This window comes from Aulonocara sp. 'chitande type north' Nkhata Bay, linkage group LG7 (genome assembly GCF_057382095.1).
Source record: "Aulonocara sp. 'chitande type north' Nkhata Bay isolate Kocher_YH1m ecotype deep benthic linkage group LG7, A_spYH_male_GT1.1, whole genome shotgun sequence".
Classification (NCBI taxonomy): domain Eukaryota; kingdom Metazoa; phylum Chordata; class Actinopteri; order Cichliformes; family Cichlidae; genus Aulonocara; species Aulonocara sp. 'chitande type north' Nkhata Bay.
The window spans coordinates 65,995,206-66,012,427 of NC_141350.1; the positions used below are offsets into that span (position 1 = coordinate 65,995,206).

Genomic DNA, 17,222 nt, shown 5'->3' on the forward strand with positions numbered 1-17,222 from the left:
CACTGAGGTGTGGCTTGTAGTAAACAACAGGTTCAGCTTGATTCACATAACGGGGGTTGAAAACATTCTTTGTCTTACCGATGTAACAGACAAAAACAATGAATACTAAGGACCTTGATGAGCAGAGCTTTTGAATGGAGTCCTTTAATGCAGTTTCATTACACACATAAGATAAGATAAAGATGTTTTAAGATGTGTGGTTATCTGCAGAGACCACGTTGTAGAGCAGGGGTCCCCAATCCCAGTCCACGAGGGCCGATGTCCCTGCAGGTTTTAGCTCTCACCCTGGGTCAATACACCTGAATCACATGATTAGCTCATTACCAGGCCTCTGGAGAACTGCAAGACATGTTGAGAAGGTAATTTATCCATTTAAATCAGCTGTGGTGGGACACATCTAAAACCTGCAGGGACACTGGCCCTTGTAGACTGGGATTGGGGACTCCTATTTGGACAAATAAGACAGATGGTATGAAAGAGGAGTGAAAGAAGCCATCTATGTCCACTGTGAACACAATCTTTGGACAGAGATGGTGGTTTACCACACCAACTGTCTGCCATCTACAATCCAGTTTTGAGATGCCTTCCCAGGTGCCACTCACATTCTGAGCCTTTTGATCTCAGGAAATCACATGATCGGGTGGATCTAGGTCACACAGCAGGTTTCCCCCAAAACCTTGGCTGATTGTGACCTACACCCATTTTCACACCTTGGCTCATGTGATTAGGTAAACAGACCATCAGGGGGTCCATGTCTCTCTCCACCATTTGACCTTAGAACTGAAGAAGCTTCTGGGATGAGAGGTGAAACTATGTATTAGGTGCTTTTTTTCCTGAACACCAGCAGGAGACTGACTGAGAGAAATGCCTTTAGTCATCCACTTTGAGCATTCTGAACATTGAACATGGAATGTTCAAATCCATACTTTATTATTTTTTATAAATAAGTTAGAAACGATCTTCGTTTTATATTTTCATTTTGCTTTTCTTACTACATTAGTATAACCACTGAATCGCTGATTCCACACGCTGACGCACGTGTGCAGGTGAAGAAGCCGAAACTTTCCTATTACTACTTTTAAATGCAAAGTTTTTCCACATAATAATATAATACAGCGTTTCGTTATCTTTTGCTTTTTTATTTTCTATTTTCATTTAAATTTGGAAAACAATTTCAGGTCAGAAGGATAAAATTTGATACTCTGAAATCACACATCGACGATCCTCTGTTGACCGGAAGATAATCGTCTTATTTACAAACGATCTTCGGCAGTGACGTCGCGGCAGGCTGGAGCGGGCGGAGCGGACTGGCGCCGGGAGATTCGAGCTCTGAAGGCGGGTCTGCCTGACTGCATTAACCGCTGTGAGAAGAAGTAGTAACTCGTCAACACAGCAGCTGGACCCTCTAGATTTGCTTCTTCGACTTGCTTCTGCCATGTTGCTAACTACTGTGGAAGTTGAGACCGGGATCGGCAGCTGTTAAACCCTCACAGGTAGGTAGGGTTCGATCCTAACCGCGCCGCGACGACTACCCGAGCACAGCACAGCCAAGCTGGCTAACAGCGCTAATAACGAGCCTACTAACGTTTACTTTTCTTTTTTGTGTACGTACAATGGTTACCATTACCTTTGGTAATACGCCAATATGTTTAAGCACTAAGCATAAGAGTAAATTTACATTAAAGCGTTTTTACTGAATCGCTCCACTCCAATGCTAGCTAACTTTAGCTCCGTGGTTATCTGGAGGTAAAACGGAAATCACAGAAAACAACAGGTGTTCTCTCCAGATTGTAAAACGTTGCTCTTGTGCCGATAAGTAACAGTCAAGGTGAAGTTGAGTGGAGTTTGAATAGCAGTGACTGTTGGCGGTTTTCTTGCTCCGAGGCCTCTATGACCTCGGGCTTTAGTTCGGGGCTCAACCGAAGAAGGCGCCTGCGTCTCCCGGGGAGCGCAGCGAAGAGTATCCGCTGGAACGACATGGTAGAGACTTTTCAGGAATGGTTTTTCAGCTGTTTGTTGATAATGACTGCTTTAACTGTAGGTTATCCATATTTTAGCTTAGTGATGCTTTTAAAATCAGACCTAACGCGTTGTTCCAATCCTCCTCATGTCCACAACCGACTTTAAGTTTTTGCCAGGTTAGGATGCAGATAGATCTTTTTGCGTTACCTAAGTTTCCCACCACAGTCTTGTAGTCTTCGTCATCACTCTTTCTGTTACATCCCACTGCTGCAGAATAATCAGACAATTTCTGAAGGTGGCAGGTCTCTGTGCAGTAGCTGAAGTCTGTGGTGGAGAGGCGCTGGTCCCTGCAGGGACCAGGGTTGCTGACTAGGGCTGGGCCATATTATACCGTTCACGGTAATACCGGTATAATGTTAGGCAACGATAGGAAAATGAAATATCGCGATAGAATGGGAGTAAAACGCGCATGCGCAGTGCCTTTGTTTTCATACGCACATGGCCGATTGTTGAGTGAAACAGATGAACCAGAATTGGTTTGTAAAAATGGTGCAACTTCCGTGATGTGGAACTGGTTTGGTGTTTGTCCGTCAGATACATGACAAAGCACCTTTTTTTGCAGAACATGCAAGCGGCCGTTGTTATTGTCATATTTGTCGGACTAAGATGCTCTTAAATCTGGGAGTAATCTGGGTCCTAAACTCCGTATTCTTCAGGTCAAACAACACTGCAGCATCACTGAGAGTTAAAAACTGTCTAAATTCTTTCATCTTTAATAAAACGATCAGCATTGCTGCTTTACCAGGTGTAACTATAAAGTTTAACTTCCAGGCATCCATGAAAACAAAAGTTATTACATTTAACGGAGTTAGAAGTTAGCAGGAAGCTAGCGGAAGTTAGCTCGCTAGTTTCGCTAGTTACCTAAGCATGATATTGCATGTTCTGACTGAGAGATTTCTGAAAAAAATCAAACGTACAGCTCTGCTATCACTTCCAACATAAATGAAGACAGGAAACTAAACAGCAGTGACGTTTGTAGGGTTACTGAAGTTGGGCTAGCTGGTATATAATGATGTGCTACGTGATCGCTAGCGACACAGCTATGTTAGCATAACATAAACAGTGAAGCTGGAGGACGAACACTAACACTTTTCCACTTATAAAAGTTAACGTGAAGGTTCTTCATGGTTAGAAACAAATGCAATCGCATGGCAGGATGCTGTAAACGGACCAAACTTCAGTCAGGAGAACAACTGAGATAATCCATCCACAATACGAGGTTAGTCATTAATATACTGCAACAACATGGGAATAGAGCAGCTGCAGAGAATTCAACATTAATGAATCAAGGGTACAGAAGTGGAGGAAGCAAGAAGAATGAGTTTAATAAAGTTTGATTTATCTGACTGCTTTGTTTCGCTTAATGTGCCTTATAATCCCGTGCACCTTATGGTCCGAAAAATGCGTACTGCACACTGCAGTTTAATGTTGCAAAGCACCTCTTTTTAACCATATAACCATATTATACGTGGTTATGCTCAGGATATGTCAGCCCATTTCTACTGGAAATGCCTTTTGGTTAAACTTTCAGCAAGGAATTTGCATTTGCACTGTTACATTTTTATAAAGCTTTAATGTACATAAAAACCAGCTTCTTGTTTAAGTGAAAATAAATGGAAGGTTGTCTTTTTGCGCTAGTAATGTTGTGGAGTTGTATTTTGTCTCGCATCAATTATATCGTCGGTTATATCGTTATCGCAAATTTTCAAATATATATCGTGATAAATATTTTTGGCCATATCACCCTGCTCTATTGCTGACCACACTGTCTCTCACATACTGTATGTGTCCACCTCCCTCATCTAAGCTTATCGCCTAGTAGCTTCCTGTTAAATCCAGAATTGAATTCAAAATCCTGCTCCTCACATACAAGGTCTTAAATAATCAGGCCCCATCTTATCTTAATGACCTTGTAGTACCATATCACCCTATTAGAGCGCTCCGCTCTCGCTCTGCAGGCCTACTTGTTGTTCCTAGAGTATTTAAAAGTAGAATGGGAGGGAGAGCCTTCAGTTTTCAGGCCCCTCTTCTGTGGAACCAGCTTCCAGTTTGGATTCGGGAGACAGACACTATCTCTACTTTTAAGATTAGGCTTAAAACTTTCCTTTTTTCTAAAGCATATAGTTAGGGCTGGACCAGGTGACCCTGAATCCTCCCTTTGTTATGCTGCAATAGATGTAGGCTGCCGGGGGATTCCCATGATGCATTGAGTTTTTCCTTTCCAGTCACCTTTCTCACTCACTATGTGTTAATAGACCTCTCTGCATTGAATCATATCTGTTATTAACCTCTGTCTCTCTTCCACAGCATGTCTTTATCCTGTCTTCCTTCTCTCACCCCAACCGGTCGCAGCAGATGGCCGCCCCTCCCTGAGCCTGGTTCTGCCGGAGGTTTCTTCCTGTTAAAAGGGAGTTTTTCCTTCCCACTGTCGCCAAAGTGCTTGCTCATAGGGGGTCATATGATTGTTGGGTTTTTCTCTGTATCTATGAAGCGCCTTGAGGCGACTTTTGTTGTGATTTGGCGCTATATAAATAAAATTGAATTGAATTGAATTGAATAGAGTTGGACAGATGGTGTTAAAGTCACTGGAGAAGTTAAAAAATATTATTTAAAAAAACAAACTTTTTTTTTTTCTTGAACTGTGCTTGTTAGCTTGTCCAGGTGGGTGTAGAGATAGTTGAGCAGGTAGAGACTGGCTGAAGGGGGTCATAAACGGGCTGATCATGGACCTGAGCTGATTTGTGCTGATAGTGCCACAGGTCTGTCTTGGGCAAAGCCACAAGGTATGTGACCTCTGTGACCTCTTCCACTGCATGGGGACCTTTTCCATATTCGGGCTTGTCCTAAAGATGCAATGGAACCACATAACTGGGTAGCGCAAGCTCTGAGGACTACTGGCCCCATCTGACTCTGCATCTGGTCAGCAGTGTGGTGACAGATGGGGGGGAGGAGTTGTAAAATTCGGAAAACACAGTGAGCCTGTGAGGAGGGGCAAAAATGGGGGAGGGTTGAAGGTGTATGGGAGGAAGGCTCAGTGTGGGGAAGGAGGGAGCTGCAGCCACAGGTTTTAAGCTGTTAAAGAGCAGAATTGGTTCACAGATTTGGTTTGGCTCACACCACTACTACTGGGTAGCCTCTCCACTCCAGACTTCACTCATGATGTGCTGCTTCCACTCCATATTCTTTCTGTAGTTTCTGTTGGCATGCATTTGTTTTCACTTCCCTTTGACTTGTTCATACGTTCTCCCTGCTGAAGGCTATATTCTTTGTTTTAAGCAGGACATTTGTTACCCCCCCCTTCCTTGTTTGGATAAAACTTGACAGTCTCTGTAGTTGAGATCTCCTCATTCCAAGTTATCGCAGGCAGCCTCTGTGTTTTTTTTTTTTTATTTTTTTTTTTTATTATTAATTCTTTCCTTCTTTTTCTGTGCCTCTTTAAGGTGGCCCCCATAGACAAAGCACATACAAACTCCAAAAAGCACGTGCAAACTCCAAAACACAACGGAAGTGCTCCAGAACGCTAGGGACAGTGTTGAGCTCGATTTGTAAAATAAAGTGCAAGTTTGTTGCAAACGCTTGGAGTTGGATACCGGCAGAAAACACCTGCAAGAATAGAACAACCACGCTTTATAAGAAAGGTAATGTGCAAACTGTTGTTTGTTTGATATGTTTTTAATTACTATGAACACTTGGTTTATGGTGGAGTCAAATCTGACGTTAGCTAACAGTCAGTGTGCTTTGCTCAGAGAGAAGCTCAACACTGCCCCTAGCGTCCTGGAGCACTTCCGCTTTGTTTTGGAGTTTGTACGTGCTTTGTCTCTAGGGGCCACCGTACCTCTTGACTAGCTGGACGTACCTGAGGGTGAGGAGAACCGAGCTGTGATCTGTTTCCAATGGACAACCTGGTCAGGTGCACGAGAGGCACTAGAGATTTGCTTGTTTACTGTCCAGTGTGCAGGGATGAGTCAGATTAAACATGTGAAAGGTTTTGTTGTGGAATTTGGCTTTTTAGGGTTTTATAAAGAATAAAGTTTGCAGGGATCACCCAGTGGAAACTTCTATAGCAGAAGGGAAATAAGGATTATTGTTTAAAGCCGGTGGGTTTAATGAGCCACACAGCGCAAACTAGGGCTGATATATATTAGGGGTGCAACGATACTCGTATCGATATTGAACCGTTCGATACAGTGCTTTCGGTTCGGTACGCATATGTATCGAACAATACAAAAGTTTTTATTTATTTTATCAACTTTTCTTCTGATGATGCTGTCTCTGTTGAGTGCTCAGTGGATCTGCGTTTGACTACTCCACCTAGGCTGCACTGTCGAGTGCAGATCCACTGAGCGCAGCGCAAGCTAGCAAGACAGAAGCTAAGCTCGTTGCAACATGGCAACTGCCTCAATGCTACCCGAAATTGAACCTCCCCCACCCTCATTCAGATCTGGCGTTTGGAACTATCTTGGTCTTTATGTGAAGCATGACCCTGAAGGTAAGCACGTCATGGACAAAAGTAAAACAGTATGCCGGATGTGCCATGCAATGCTCAATTGGTGGGAACTAGTACATTAGCGCAGTTTGCTTGTTAACGTGTTGACGCCGTCCAGCCCCATGCATGGGGCGATCCGCGGTAACTCGTTAACGGAGTTTTGCGGCGTTATGGCGTTAATGTCATTTTAACGAGATTAACGTTGACAGCACAACGAATATGACTGCACATTTACTCCGACATCATCCTAGTGCAAAGACAAGCAGACAAAAACAACAAGCACACATGCTACAAACTTTACCCGAGTCATTTAGACAGCCGTTAGCACAGGATTCTCCTTATGGGGACCTGATATGTTTAATATGCTGCTGAGAATATAGCCCAGAAGAAGCGTATAGTGTAGCTTTTATTTTGGAAAGGGCCATTTCTCTGTAATAAACTCTTTTCCAAAGATGAGATAAATCTATCTCGATCAGATAGATTTATTTATTTTTAATTATTTTGTTGTTTCAGCAACATTAAATTTAAAAACTGTACTTTTGAGTTAAAATATATATTTATAATTTTAATAAATGAGAAATTAAAAAGGCATGAACATCGAAAAACTGAAAGTTTGTGGAAGGCGCAGTTTTTGGCTTTCCTCATATTCCAAAACGTGCTTAGTTTTGAGGTGATAAAACAAATGACTTGTATTCCCTTTCTTCGCTATTACTGTCGCCCGGCATAATTTGCAAATGATATTTTTCTGCTCAACCTCTGACTGCTTAAACCCAAACCAGGTCCATGTGACCAACGTTGCACCGGTCTTCTTTATGCGCACCACCTCCTCCACCCCACCTGTAAGCTCCATGATAGCTTGCAGCCACTGCGATGCTTTCAACCAAAACAGGCGCATCAACATGAGCTATCGCGGTACAGCGATACAGTAAAAATCTCTACCATTGGCCAAATTCATATAGTTTCTACTGTATACCGTTTACCCTACACTTAGCCGTTTGGACGAGTTTACACATCAGCCACGATTAGTCTGCATGTAGTTGCTGAACAGAAAATAATGTAGTTTCCTGTCTTGTTTTTTTTGGCTTTTTGATACACATAATGCTACCCTGCAGATGGAGGCCATGGAGGTAGACTCTCCTGTGGAGCTGCAGGGGATTGGGCAGCCAGAGGGTGGCGTTGCAGCTCCTGCAGGCGATGCTGAGAACGCCAACGCTGCTCTCGTCATGTCCGACTCTGGCAGCAGCACTGAAGTAGATGACGATGATGATGATGGCAGCGCCGAGGGACAGGCAGCAGCTTATACTCCTCCAAGGCTTCCTGCCACTTGGGCGTTTAGTCAAAGGGCGGTGGGCGGGGCTACATCTACGCCGCCAATACGAAGGAGAGTCAGGTAAGCTGGACAGCACAGAAGAAACATCACATGTGCTTTGTGTGCTTCATCAAGGTGATAAACCTGTGTTTGTGGTGCAGGCAGGGCCTCAGAGTGCACTATCCGAGCCAGACTGCAGCGCCTTCTAGAGGCTTTCCAGACTTCCTGCTGCGAGCGCCGGCTGCCAGCACAGCAGAGCCAGAGTCGGGCAGCGCCACTGAGATAAGTGAGTCTGAGGATGAGGCAGAGGGTGAAGAAGAGAGCACGGCTGCTGCTGCAGAGCCCATCGACCCTGTGCCACCTGCTGGGTCTGACCTCAGCGTCACTGTCCAACCTGCTCAACCACAGGAAGCCGCTACGACCAGTGAGTCTCAGCTGAATCCATTTCAAGAAATCACCCTGATTAAAGCTTTATCATAAAGCTGCAGCTGGGCTTATGATACATGAAGGTAACCAATGAGTGTCCACGATGATTTTTATGTCCGTTCAGACTCCAGTGGCACGGCAGAAGCCGAGAGGGCAGAAGCTCAAGTCCAGGGTGTTCAGGTAGCTTTCAGACATTTTTCTTTTGTGCTTTCTTGTGCTTTTTACACATGTAAAACTATTTTTTTATATATTTTAAAATTGTTTTTAGGATAACTTTATTAAAAAATTCTTTGGTTGTAAAAAAAGAAAAATCTCAGCATTAGTATGCAGTTACTGCTGAAGAAAAGTCGCTTTCCTTATGTTTGCTGTGATGTTTGGTGTCTTCTTAAAGTGTGCTTGGCTTTACCACACACAGAGTGAGTTGGTCCTCAGTTGGTGGAGGGGCCTGGTCTGGTCACCGACCATGGGGTACCAGCCCTCGCTTCATCCTCTCTTAATTGGGTTCACAAGCTCTGTGAACTTGTAGTTATCATCTGCAGTGACCTATAACCACCATGACACGGATGGATTGCGCTAAATTGTGTCTTTTAGCTGTTTTCCAAAGTGGTCTCACTGTCTTCATTCTAGCACCCACAAAAACCAGGGTTTCTTTATTGCATCAAAAACAAAACAAGAAAAATATGTTTACCATCATCATTTTGTAACAAGTGTAGTCTTGTACAGTATTCCTTGACTGGAAATTGTCCTCGGAGAAGACCAGCTCCGTACAACACCAAGTCACTGATGCGTTCTTTGATAAGTGTGCAGTTGGTGTTAAATTTCCTTCCACAACAGTAAAGTCTTACAAATCCAACTTCTGCTTAAATATTAATAATTAATTAATTAAAGGAAGACATAATGTCAAGAATTTATGTCAAAACTATTTATGCATTATGTGGAAAATATATCAACTCAAGCCTCACGTGGGTGCTGATGCGTTTCTGTAATGCCACTTTCCACAACAAGGTGGTGCAACAAGTCAGTGTAACCTTACTTTGAGCCTTTGAAACACATCGACAGGCTAAAAAGAACTCGCATTCACTGATAAAACGCTGTCCCCAGTTTGTTTGTTTGTTTTTGTTTTTTTTAGGATATTTACAAAAACGATCATTAACTGTTGATCCTCCCTGCTTCCAGGTGTCCTCAGCAGTTCTGTCTCCCAGTGACGAGAATGAAGGTGACACCTGCACCATCTGCTTCGAAGCGTGGACGACGGCCGGCGAGCACAGACTCGCCGCTCTGCGGTGTGGTCACCTCTTCGGTTACACCTGTATCCAGCGCTGGCTGAAAGCTCAGAGCCCTTCTGCTAAATGTCCGCAGGTGAGAAGGAAGAAAAATCCCATCGACCACCGGTGGAAGATTGAAGGTTAAAATATATTTGGGGGTTGTTTTTCTTTTTTTTTTTTTGTGATTTTAGTGCAACAAGAAAGCAAAGCGTTCCGACATCGTGCTCCTGTATGCTCCAAAACTGAGAGCGCTTGACAACACGGAGCAAGAGAGCTTAAAGAAGTGAGTGATCGCCTTCTCTGCTCTCTGCACCATATCCGTTTAGCTGTGCTAACGAGGAACGCTGCTCTCCTCCAGCGGGACGAATCCTGAGTGAACTCTGTTTATAAACTGTTAAATATTTGCTTAAGAAATGAAAGATAAACCATTAAAGAATCATCACTTGAAATTGACAACAGCTGTCTCACTCCATACCTGCAGGTGCAAGTAAATTCTATATGTATTAATATTTAAAAGGATAATGTCTTACATTGGACACTGATAGATCAAATGAAAGAATCTGTAATCTACAAACAGGGACTCTAAAAGATCTCTAGGTAGAGTGGTCGCCCCATGATCGGAAGGTCGGGGGTTCAAATCCACTGAGCTACTCTGAGGTACCCCTGAGCACGGTACCATCCCTACACACTGCTCCCCGGGCGCCTGCTTAGTGGCTGCCCACTGCTTCACTGAGTGACTGGGTCAAATGCAGAGAAAGTAATTTCCCCACGGGATCAATAAAGTATACATTATTATTGTTATTATCTTATTGGGTCATTCCTCCACCCGACCCCCACAAAACTGGGATGCTGAACACAATGTCACGTCTGTCACTGTTATGGTTTCACTTCGGCTGTAAGACCACCTCTCGATTAAGTCACAGATTGTTCATTGAGAGATGTTGCAACAGTTTGAAAAACATGAGAATTTGTGGAAAACACTCGGATTTTGACTTCTTCTCTTCCTGTATCAGCGCTGTAGTGGCCACACCTGTTGTTCAGGAGAACACTGCAGTGCCTACCTGCAGGTTAGCAGCTAGCATAAACAAGCGACTGTAATATGATGTTGCGGTGGCATGCAAAGCGAACAGTGCAGAGGGTGTACTGGATTCTTAATGGCATCAGCAGAAAAGTTGCTTTACCATCATGTTAAAAAAAACCTAATTACAGTGACGGATCACAGAACCTGCAGCCAGCTCACAGTTGCCTGTTTGACAAGCCTGAAAATGAAACTTAGGTCACGATGACAAAGCAAAAGAATGAATCTTTCAGTTTTTTCTTGCACACTTTTTCCCAGTCTGCATTCACAGGCCTGCTGTCAAAATGGCAAAAATTATGAATAATTGTCTAAAGCCAGCTTCAGCTGTCCTTGTTTGTGCTGTTCTTGTTAGATTTCAGTAGATCAGGATCAGTAACAATATAGTGACATGTTAGGTGGATTTAGTCTGTGGGTTGTTAGTCCCATGACTGATTCCCAACAACGTGTTTGTAGGTCTCTGGAGCAGGAGCAGTCGCTGAGGAGGAAGGCTGAACTGGAGTCGGCTCAGTACAAAATCAAACTGCAGGTCGTCACCAACAAATACGGACAAGCACAGCAGGAGCTGCAGGTATTTCATGTGTTTTTGTTTAAACACAATCAAAGTGCGCAAGTCTCCCTCTGCTTTAGTTTAGTGAAGAATGTGATGCTAATAATCTGCCTTCTCTCCCTCGTACAGGAGCTGAGAGCCCTCATAACCGAGACGAGCAGGAACCTCTTTTCTTCCACGTCCTCGTCCTCCTCCCATGTCCTGAGCCTGTCTCAGAGGGCGGACGGCTCCAGGTCAGCTCAGTACAGCTTCTCCAAAGCGGTGCTGGTGTCTCAGGCCGGAGGCTGCAGGGTTTTATCGTACTGTGAACCTTTGAGCTGCCTGCTGGCCTCTCAGCCGTCGCCTCACACCACGCTGGTGCCCGGTGAGACATCCTTCTTTCCACTTGACAAGTGTGATTCTTTATCGATCACACCAGACACGAAGAACAGTTTCACCCCGCATTAGTTGTGTAAATGTAGTCGCGTTAGACATGCACACATAATGAGAGAAGTTCCACTAATAGATCACCCGAGTTAGTGTGTGTGTGTGTGTGTGTGTGTGTGTGTGTGTGTGTGTGTGTGTGTGTGTGTGTGTGTGTGTGTGTGTGTGTGTGTGTGTGTGTGTGTGTGTTTTGAATCACTCAACTTCCCCTTTTTCCTCTTTTCCTCCATTCAGGGTGCGGGGTAAAGAAGGTCAGTGTGGTGAACATGAGGGCGAGTCAGTACGTTCCCATCCACAGCAAACAGATCCGAGGTCTGTCCTTCAACAGGCAGAACGACAGCCTGCTGCTGTCTGCTGCATTGGACAACACTATCAAACTGACCAGGTACGAGCACGTCAGCATCTCCAGCCTCACAGAGGGTTGAGTCGTGCGCGCCTGTGAGTTAATGTGTTGTTGTTTTGTTCCAGCCTGCTGACCAACACGGTGGTTCAGACCTATAATGCGGGTAAACCAGTGTGGAGCTGCTGCTGGTGTTTGGACAACAGTAACTACATCTACGCCGGCCTGAGCAACGGCTCTGTGCTCATCTACGACACGAGAGACACCAGCACGCACGTGCAGGAGCTCGTGCCGCTGCGCTCCAGGTACGCAAAAAACATACGAAGGCAGAGCGAGCAAGACCAAAAGTTTTATTAAACCACAGTTTCACAAATTCACTCAACTTAAAAACTTTGAATTGTGGGTGTGTGATGTTTCCAGATGTCCGGTGGCATCTCTGTGTTACGTCCCGAGGGCAGCGTCCAGCTCGTTCCCATGTGGGGGGCTCCTTGCTGGCTCTCTGGAGGGCGGGTGTTTCTGGGAGCAGGTGAACGAGGCCACCTACAGGCCCCACGTCCTGCCCCTGGAGACCTCTGGCTGCACCGACATCCAGGTGGAGACGGAGAGTCGACACTGTCTCGTCACCTATAGGCCCGGTAAGACCCTGACCCCTCAGTTCCTGATAGAACACCACGTATGTAGGTAAAAGATGGAGGCGGTGTCACGTGATCTAAACTTTACACCCTCTCATGGCACCTTTTGAGTAACCATCGTCTGTCCTGCAGGACGCTCCAATCCGTCTCTGCGCTGTGTCCTCATGGCGCTGACTCGAACCCCTCAGCAGGAGTCGAGTGAGCTGCCCAGCTGTTCCTGCGAGCCGGTGCAGACGTTCAATGCCGGCTCGTCCTGCAAACTGCTCACCAAGAACGCCGTCTTCAGGAGTCCGGACGGAGGCGGGACGCTGGTCTGCGCCGGGGACGAGGCCTCCAACTCCACTATGGTCAGTCCTTTTACATTTGTCTGTTATTTGAAAGAGCAAATTATTATTTTATATTTTGATAAATGATCAGCTTTTATTTTAATGAATTTAGTATTTTTTATTCATATTTGTTTTATATAAAATATTTGTGGTTTGCTTCGTTAAATTATTTTTGCATTCTAAATTAATTGAAATGTATAAATATAAATACCATATCATTTTTGTTGGTTTTTTTGTGTAATTTCAATTATTTTAAATATAATTTAATAATTACATGTATTAAATGATGTATTAAAATAAATAAATGTATTAAATTAAAGAAATATATTAAATGGTTTTATTTATTAAATGTAATAATTATTCAATTCCCAATAACATTTTGTAATATTTAGTAACATCAAGTGTCCGAGAGTTTATGTTCTTTAACCCTTTAAAGCCGGTCGGAGCAGCACGCTCCGTTTTGCGTAACTATTTTTAAATCCTGGTAGCTCTGCAACCGCGTAAGCTAGCGCAATCATTTTTTTTTTGCATATGAAACCGGAGGAGTTGTACTTACATCTTATGCCATCAGCTTGTCCTAGGTCACGATTTCCTTCCACATAAAGCTTTGCAAAAACTGCATAAAAAGCACTTGCAGCAACAAAAACATAATATTCCAGATGCTTTGCTGATCGGATCAGCTGTTCATAAGAACGTATTCCTACGTTAGAATAGACGTCAGCGTGAACTATTGCATGTCCGCCATGACCTGCCCGAAACCGGAAGTGACGTCATTTTCGCGGAAATGTAGTTTTGTTTTTGTTTTTTTTGTTTTTTACCATCAGGGCCTTGTGAGCCTACACTGGTGTTTTTAAAAGTTATGTTTGAGTTTATGACTTTCTGTGTCGTTTCTGGGATGCTTAGGACTCAAATTGCACTGCTGGAAATAGTTTATTTTGATGCATATGCTGTTTTTTTTTGCAAATATGCATTATAATATTTATATTTGTTTTTCCTGCAGTGTATATAAAAATTGGTGTATTTCAAAAATAAAACTATGAAGACACTTAAAATAAATTTCCTGTGGTGGGAAACTATTTTGTGCAACTTTTTTGTATTTACAGTTTTGAGGGTTAAGCCTCTTAAATTTCTCTAACTAGAAATATATGTTAAAAAAGCAAAAACGATTTTCAATTTTTTGTAGTTTATTGCACTTTATTGCAATTTATGTAATACACTTAATGCATACATATTATTAAAATTTAGGCTGCAATGATTGTATAGCAACTTGAAATGCTCCCAAAAATGGCTCCACAGCATGTAAAAATATAATATAAGCTCTGGCGGACTTGGTTCTATGGTAGGTCTTAAAGGGTTAAATATTCCTTAAAAATTAAGGAAAATCAGTGATTCTCTTTTAACCCAGATTTTTTTTTTGATTGAATAATTTTTAAATTTAATTTTTATTTTTATGAAATATTAGCCCAAATTCTTTTTAATTGTGCTCGTATTTTGAGCACAGTTATTTTAATTGCTTGGTAAAGGTGTGCAAACTGTGGGTGTTCACAACAACCTGCTAAGAACTAAAGAAATCACAAAGGTGGTTTTTGGTGCAACGCCTTCTTTAGATCCCATTTCACCTCCACAGGCCAGAGGTTGCCACAGCGTCTCTGACTGACACTGAGGCCTTAGCTAATCACTCACTCACTTAACACCTTACTTATGTGCTTGCATATTTAGTTACTGACCTACTTACACAATTAATTATTTACTTAATGACTCACAGTCACACTTACTGAGACTTGCTTATTTGATAGTTTAGATAATTTTTTTTCTTGAATGTTTCTTTTTAAACTTTATATATGATCATTTCTGATGAGTCAGTTTCCAGTTTTGACTTTGCCAAAGGTGTTCTGATGTTGTCTTTAGATTTTAAAATTGTATTAATATTCTTATTTTTTTCTTGAATATTAAGCTTGAAGCTTAAATGTTTCCTTCTGTCTGATTTGTCATCTCGTTCTCCTTTTCCTCCTCAGGTGTGGGACGCCAGCAGCGGCGGTCTGCGCCAGAAGCTTCCGGCCGACCTCCCGGTGCTGGACATCAGCCCGTTTTCTGTGAACGGCGAGCACTTTTTGGCATCGCTTACGGAGAAAATGCTGAAGCTCTACAAGTGGGAGTGAAGTGGGAGGAGTGGGTGAATGCGACAAGAGCAGAAAACCAAGAGACAAACCTCAGTCCCACGAGGAAAGGACGCCATCTGTGAGGAACTGTGGGAAATGTAATGCTGCTAAACTTTTACCTGTGCGTTTACACCGCTGAACAGGTTACCGCGAGTGATCGGACTGAGGAAGCGTTTCACACTCATCGCTTCTTCTTTTTGAAGTGATTCAAATTACGCAGGCGGATCATTTCTGTTCACCATATGAGTGTGATTTCAGGAGCCAAAGATCAGATTAATAATGTCTGTGTGTGAAAGAAAACATGAATGTAGGCCAAACTCGTCTATCTTTGTCATGAAAGTGAGTTCGGTTAGTTCAAGCAGGACTTTCCAACACTTGATGCTAAATTTATCAGATTTTCAGAGTTTCCCCAAAAATTCAACATAAGCCCCCCTTTTCTTTTCTTTTTTTGTCCGCCTTTTAAAAATTTCAGGTTTTCATTTCTGTCAAACTCTGTCCATCTCTGTGGCTCGTTATCGGAGTCAGATTTTATTTAGCCCTCTGACACGGATCACAAAGTGCCAAAGTAATCTGCTGTCGTTTAAAAGTTTACTTTCTTTGTCTTTTTAAAGGAAGTTGTATATATGTATATTTGCCACCAGTTGTTTGTGTACGCCTTCAAAAGTTAATAATAAAAATGTGTTATTTTTAAATAAAGTCAAAATGTTGGATTTAAACTGCTGTGTAATTCATTTATTTTTTTAACGTGTGTTCATATGTAGTATTTTTATTTTTTTCCCCCCAAATAATCTCAAGGGATTATCAGCTGTAGAAAAATTTCTTCTCCATTGGATTATCAGAGAACAGATCAGCTAAAATTATGATCTAGACTGATTTATGCTGAGGATCAAAGATGGATGCTGAACAGAAACTAGATTTAGTTTCAGATTGTGAGACTTTGAGTGTAAAATTGACCTGTGAATAGGTGTTGGTAGTTTCTACTGTTTCCCTGCTCTTTGACATTTGGTCTCTCAGCGTGACTATGGCGCTTACGATGGAGACTGACCACCAGATCAGTTGTTAGAGCCTCCTACATGAGATTAATGTGCTGACTAGAACTCTGTGGCCTGTCACTGTGGGATGGTTCAGTCTAGAAACTTTCAGTTTTTCTGCCAGCTGAGCAAATCAGCTAGATGCTGCCTTCATGGACTGCTCGTACATCTTATCTTCTTAAAAGCTTTTTGTTGGGGGAAAAAAAAAAAAAAAAAACTCCGACAAACGCTCCTCTCTTAAGGGATTTTTCTTTCTGTTTTTTTTTATTGTTTTAAAAAAAACTGGCCACTTCAAAACTATGACAATATACATAATTTGTCAGTTTTGAACCAAAAGTCTTGCAAACTGTAAAAAACTGGCTACATATAACCAGTGTTGGGACTAACCATTATTAAGTAATGTGTTACAGTAACTACGTTATTATTGTGGTAACGAGCACGGTAACTAGTTGTTATGCCAAAATTAGGAACGCGTTAGTCGTTACTGGGATTACCGCGATAGTCACCACACGACTATCGTGGAGCTTCCACAGATTAGCCACAAGTAGTGGAGGAGGGAAAGGGGAGGCAAGAGGAGAGTCGCCGGTCCAAGTGTGAACTGAACTTCAGGTAAGAAGTTATGACCTGCAGTCTCTCTGGGTCAGATATAAACCAAGTTTAGGTGGAGTTTATTTTCATTATGCTGACTTTTTCCGTACTGCATACTAGCTAGCATGACAGAGTTTCTATACAGCTGGGTGGGTGCTATGATGTTACTGATGTTAAACTTTATTTTGTTCATAAGGTTAATTATTAGAGTTTCCAACCGTCCTGTAAAAAACAGAATCGTCTGGTATTCAGAGAAAATATTATGCATTCCTATTGAGCTGAAAAGGAACAGTTTGTCCCGTAATTCAGCTACAATGAAAAAGACACAAAGCTGGTGTTATTCTGTGTCTTTGCTGCACAGCTGCCTCTTCTTCTCTCATTCTCTCCCCTCTCTCTCCTGTTGCTACTTCAATCATGAAAACTGATCAATGATCAGCTGATTGGCTTTTCTCTCTTGTTTGTTTATCACCCACTTTGCGCCAGAAAGAGGAAACCAGCGGATGTCGCGCTAAACAACAGCAGCACGTTTAAGTTTAATAAGCTGCTGTTAGAATATATTTAATATTAATTTCTAGTATCAGCTGATGTTT

General features: G+C 42.6%; 1 protein-coding gene across 2 annotated transcripts; it reads left to right on the top strand.

The window, feature by feature from the left end:
• The first annotated feature begins 1,242 nt into the window (after positions 1-1,242).
• On the top strand, positions 1,243-15,729 carry rfwd3 (ring finger and WD repeat domain 3). 2 transcript variants are annotated; one of them, XM_086302028.1, is made up of 14 exons: positions 1,243-1,493; positions 5,463-5,660; positions 7,621-7,898; positions 7,979-8,241; positions 8,368-8,423; positions 9,420-9,602; positions 9,700-9,791; positions 11,040-11,154; positions 11,263-11,497; positions 11,791-11,941; positions 12,025-12,201; positions 12,317-12,531; positions 12,661-12,875; positions 14,870-15,729. In XM_086302028.1, exons 3-14 carry the CDS (start codon positions 7,621-7,623, stop codon positions 15,011-15,013), a joined length of 2,124 nt encoding a protein of 707 aa, XP_086158154.1. In that variant the 5' UTR covers positions 1,243-1,493; positions 5,463-5,660; the 3' UTR covers positions 15,014-15,729. The 2 variants fall into 2 exon arrangements, with proteins under 2 accessions (XP_086158154.1, XP_086158152.1); XM_086302026.1 differs by lacking the exon at positions 5,463-5,660 and having other exon boundaries at positions 1,244-1,493.
• Positions 15,730-17,222: the final 1,493 nt, after the last annotated feature.

Bases quoted from the DNA above. Each gene is read 5' to 3' on its own strand.
- rfwd3 (XM_086302028.1), top strand. From the start codon at position 7,621: ATGGAGGCCATGGAGGTAGACTCTCCTGTGGAGCTGCAGGGGATTGGG. The intron at 9,603-9,699 runs GTGAGAAGGAAG...TTGTGATTTTAG, and splicing joins CTTCTGCTAAATGTCCGCAG to TGCAACAAGAAAGCAAAGCG. The intron at 11,155-11,262 runs GTATTTCATGTG...TCCCTCGTACAG, and splicing joins AAGCACAGCAGGAGCTGCAG to GAGCTGAGAGCCCTCATAAC.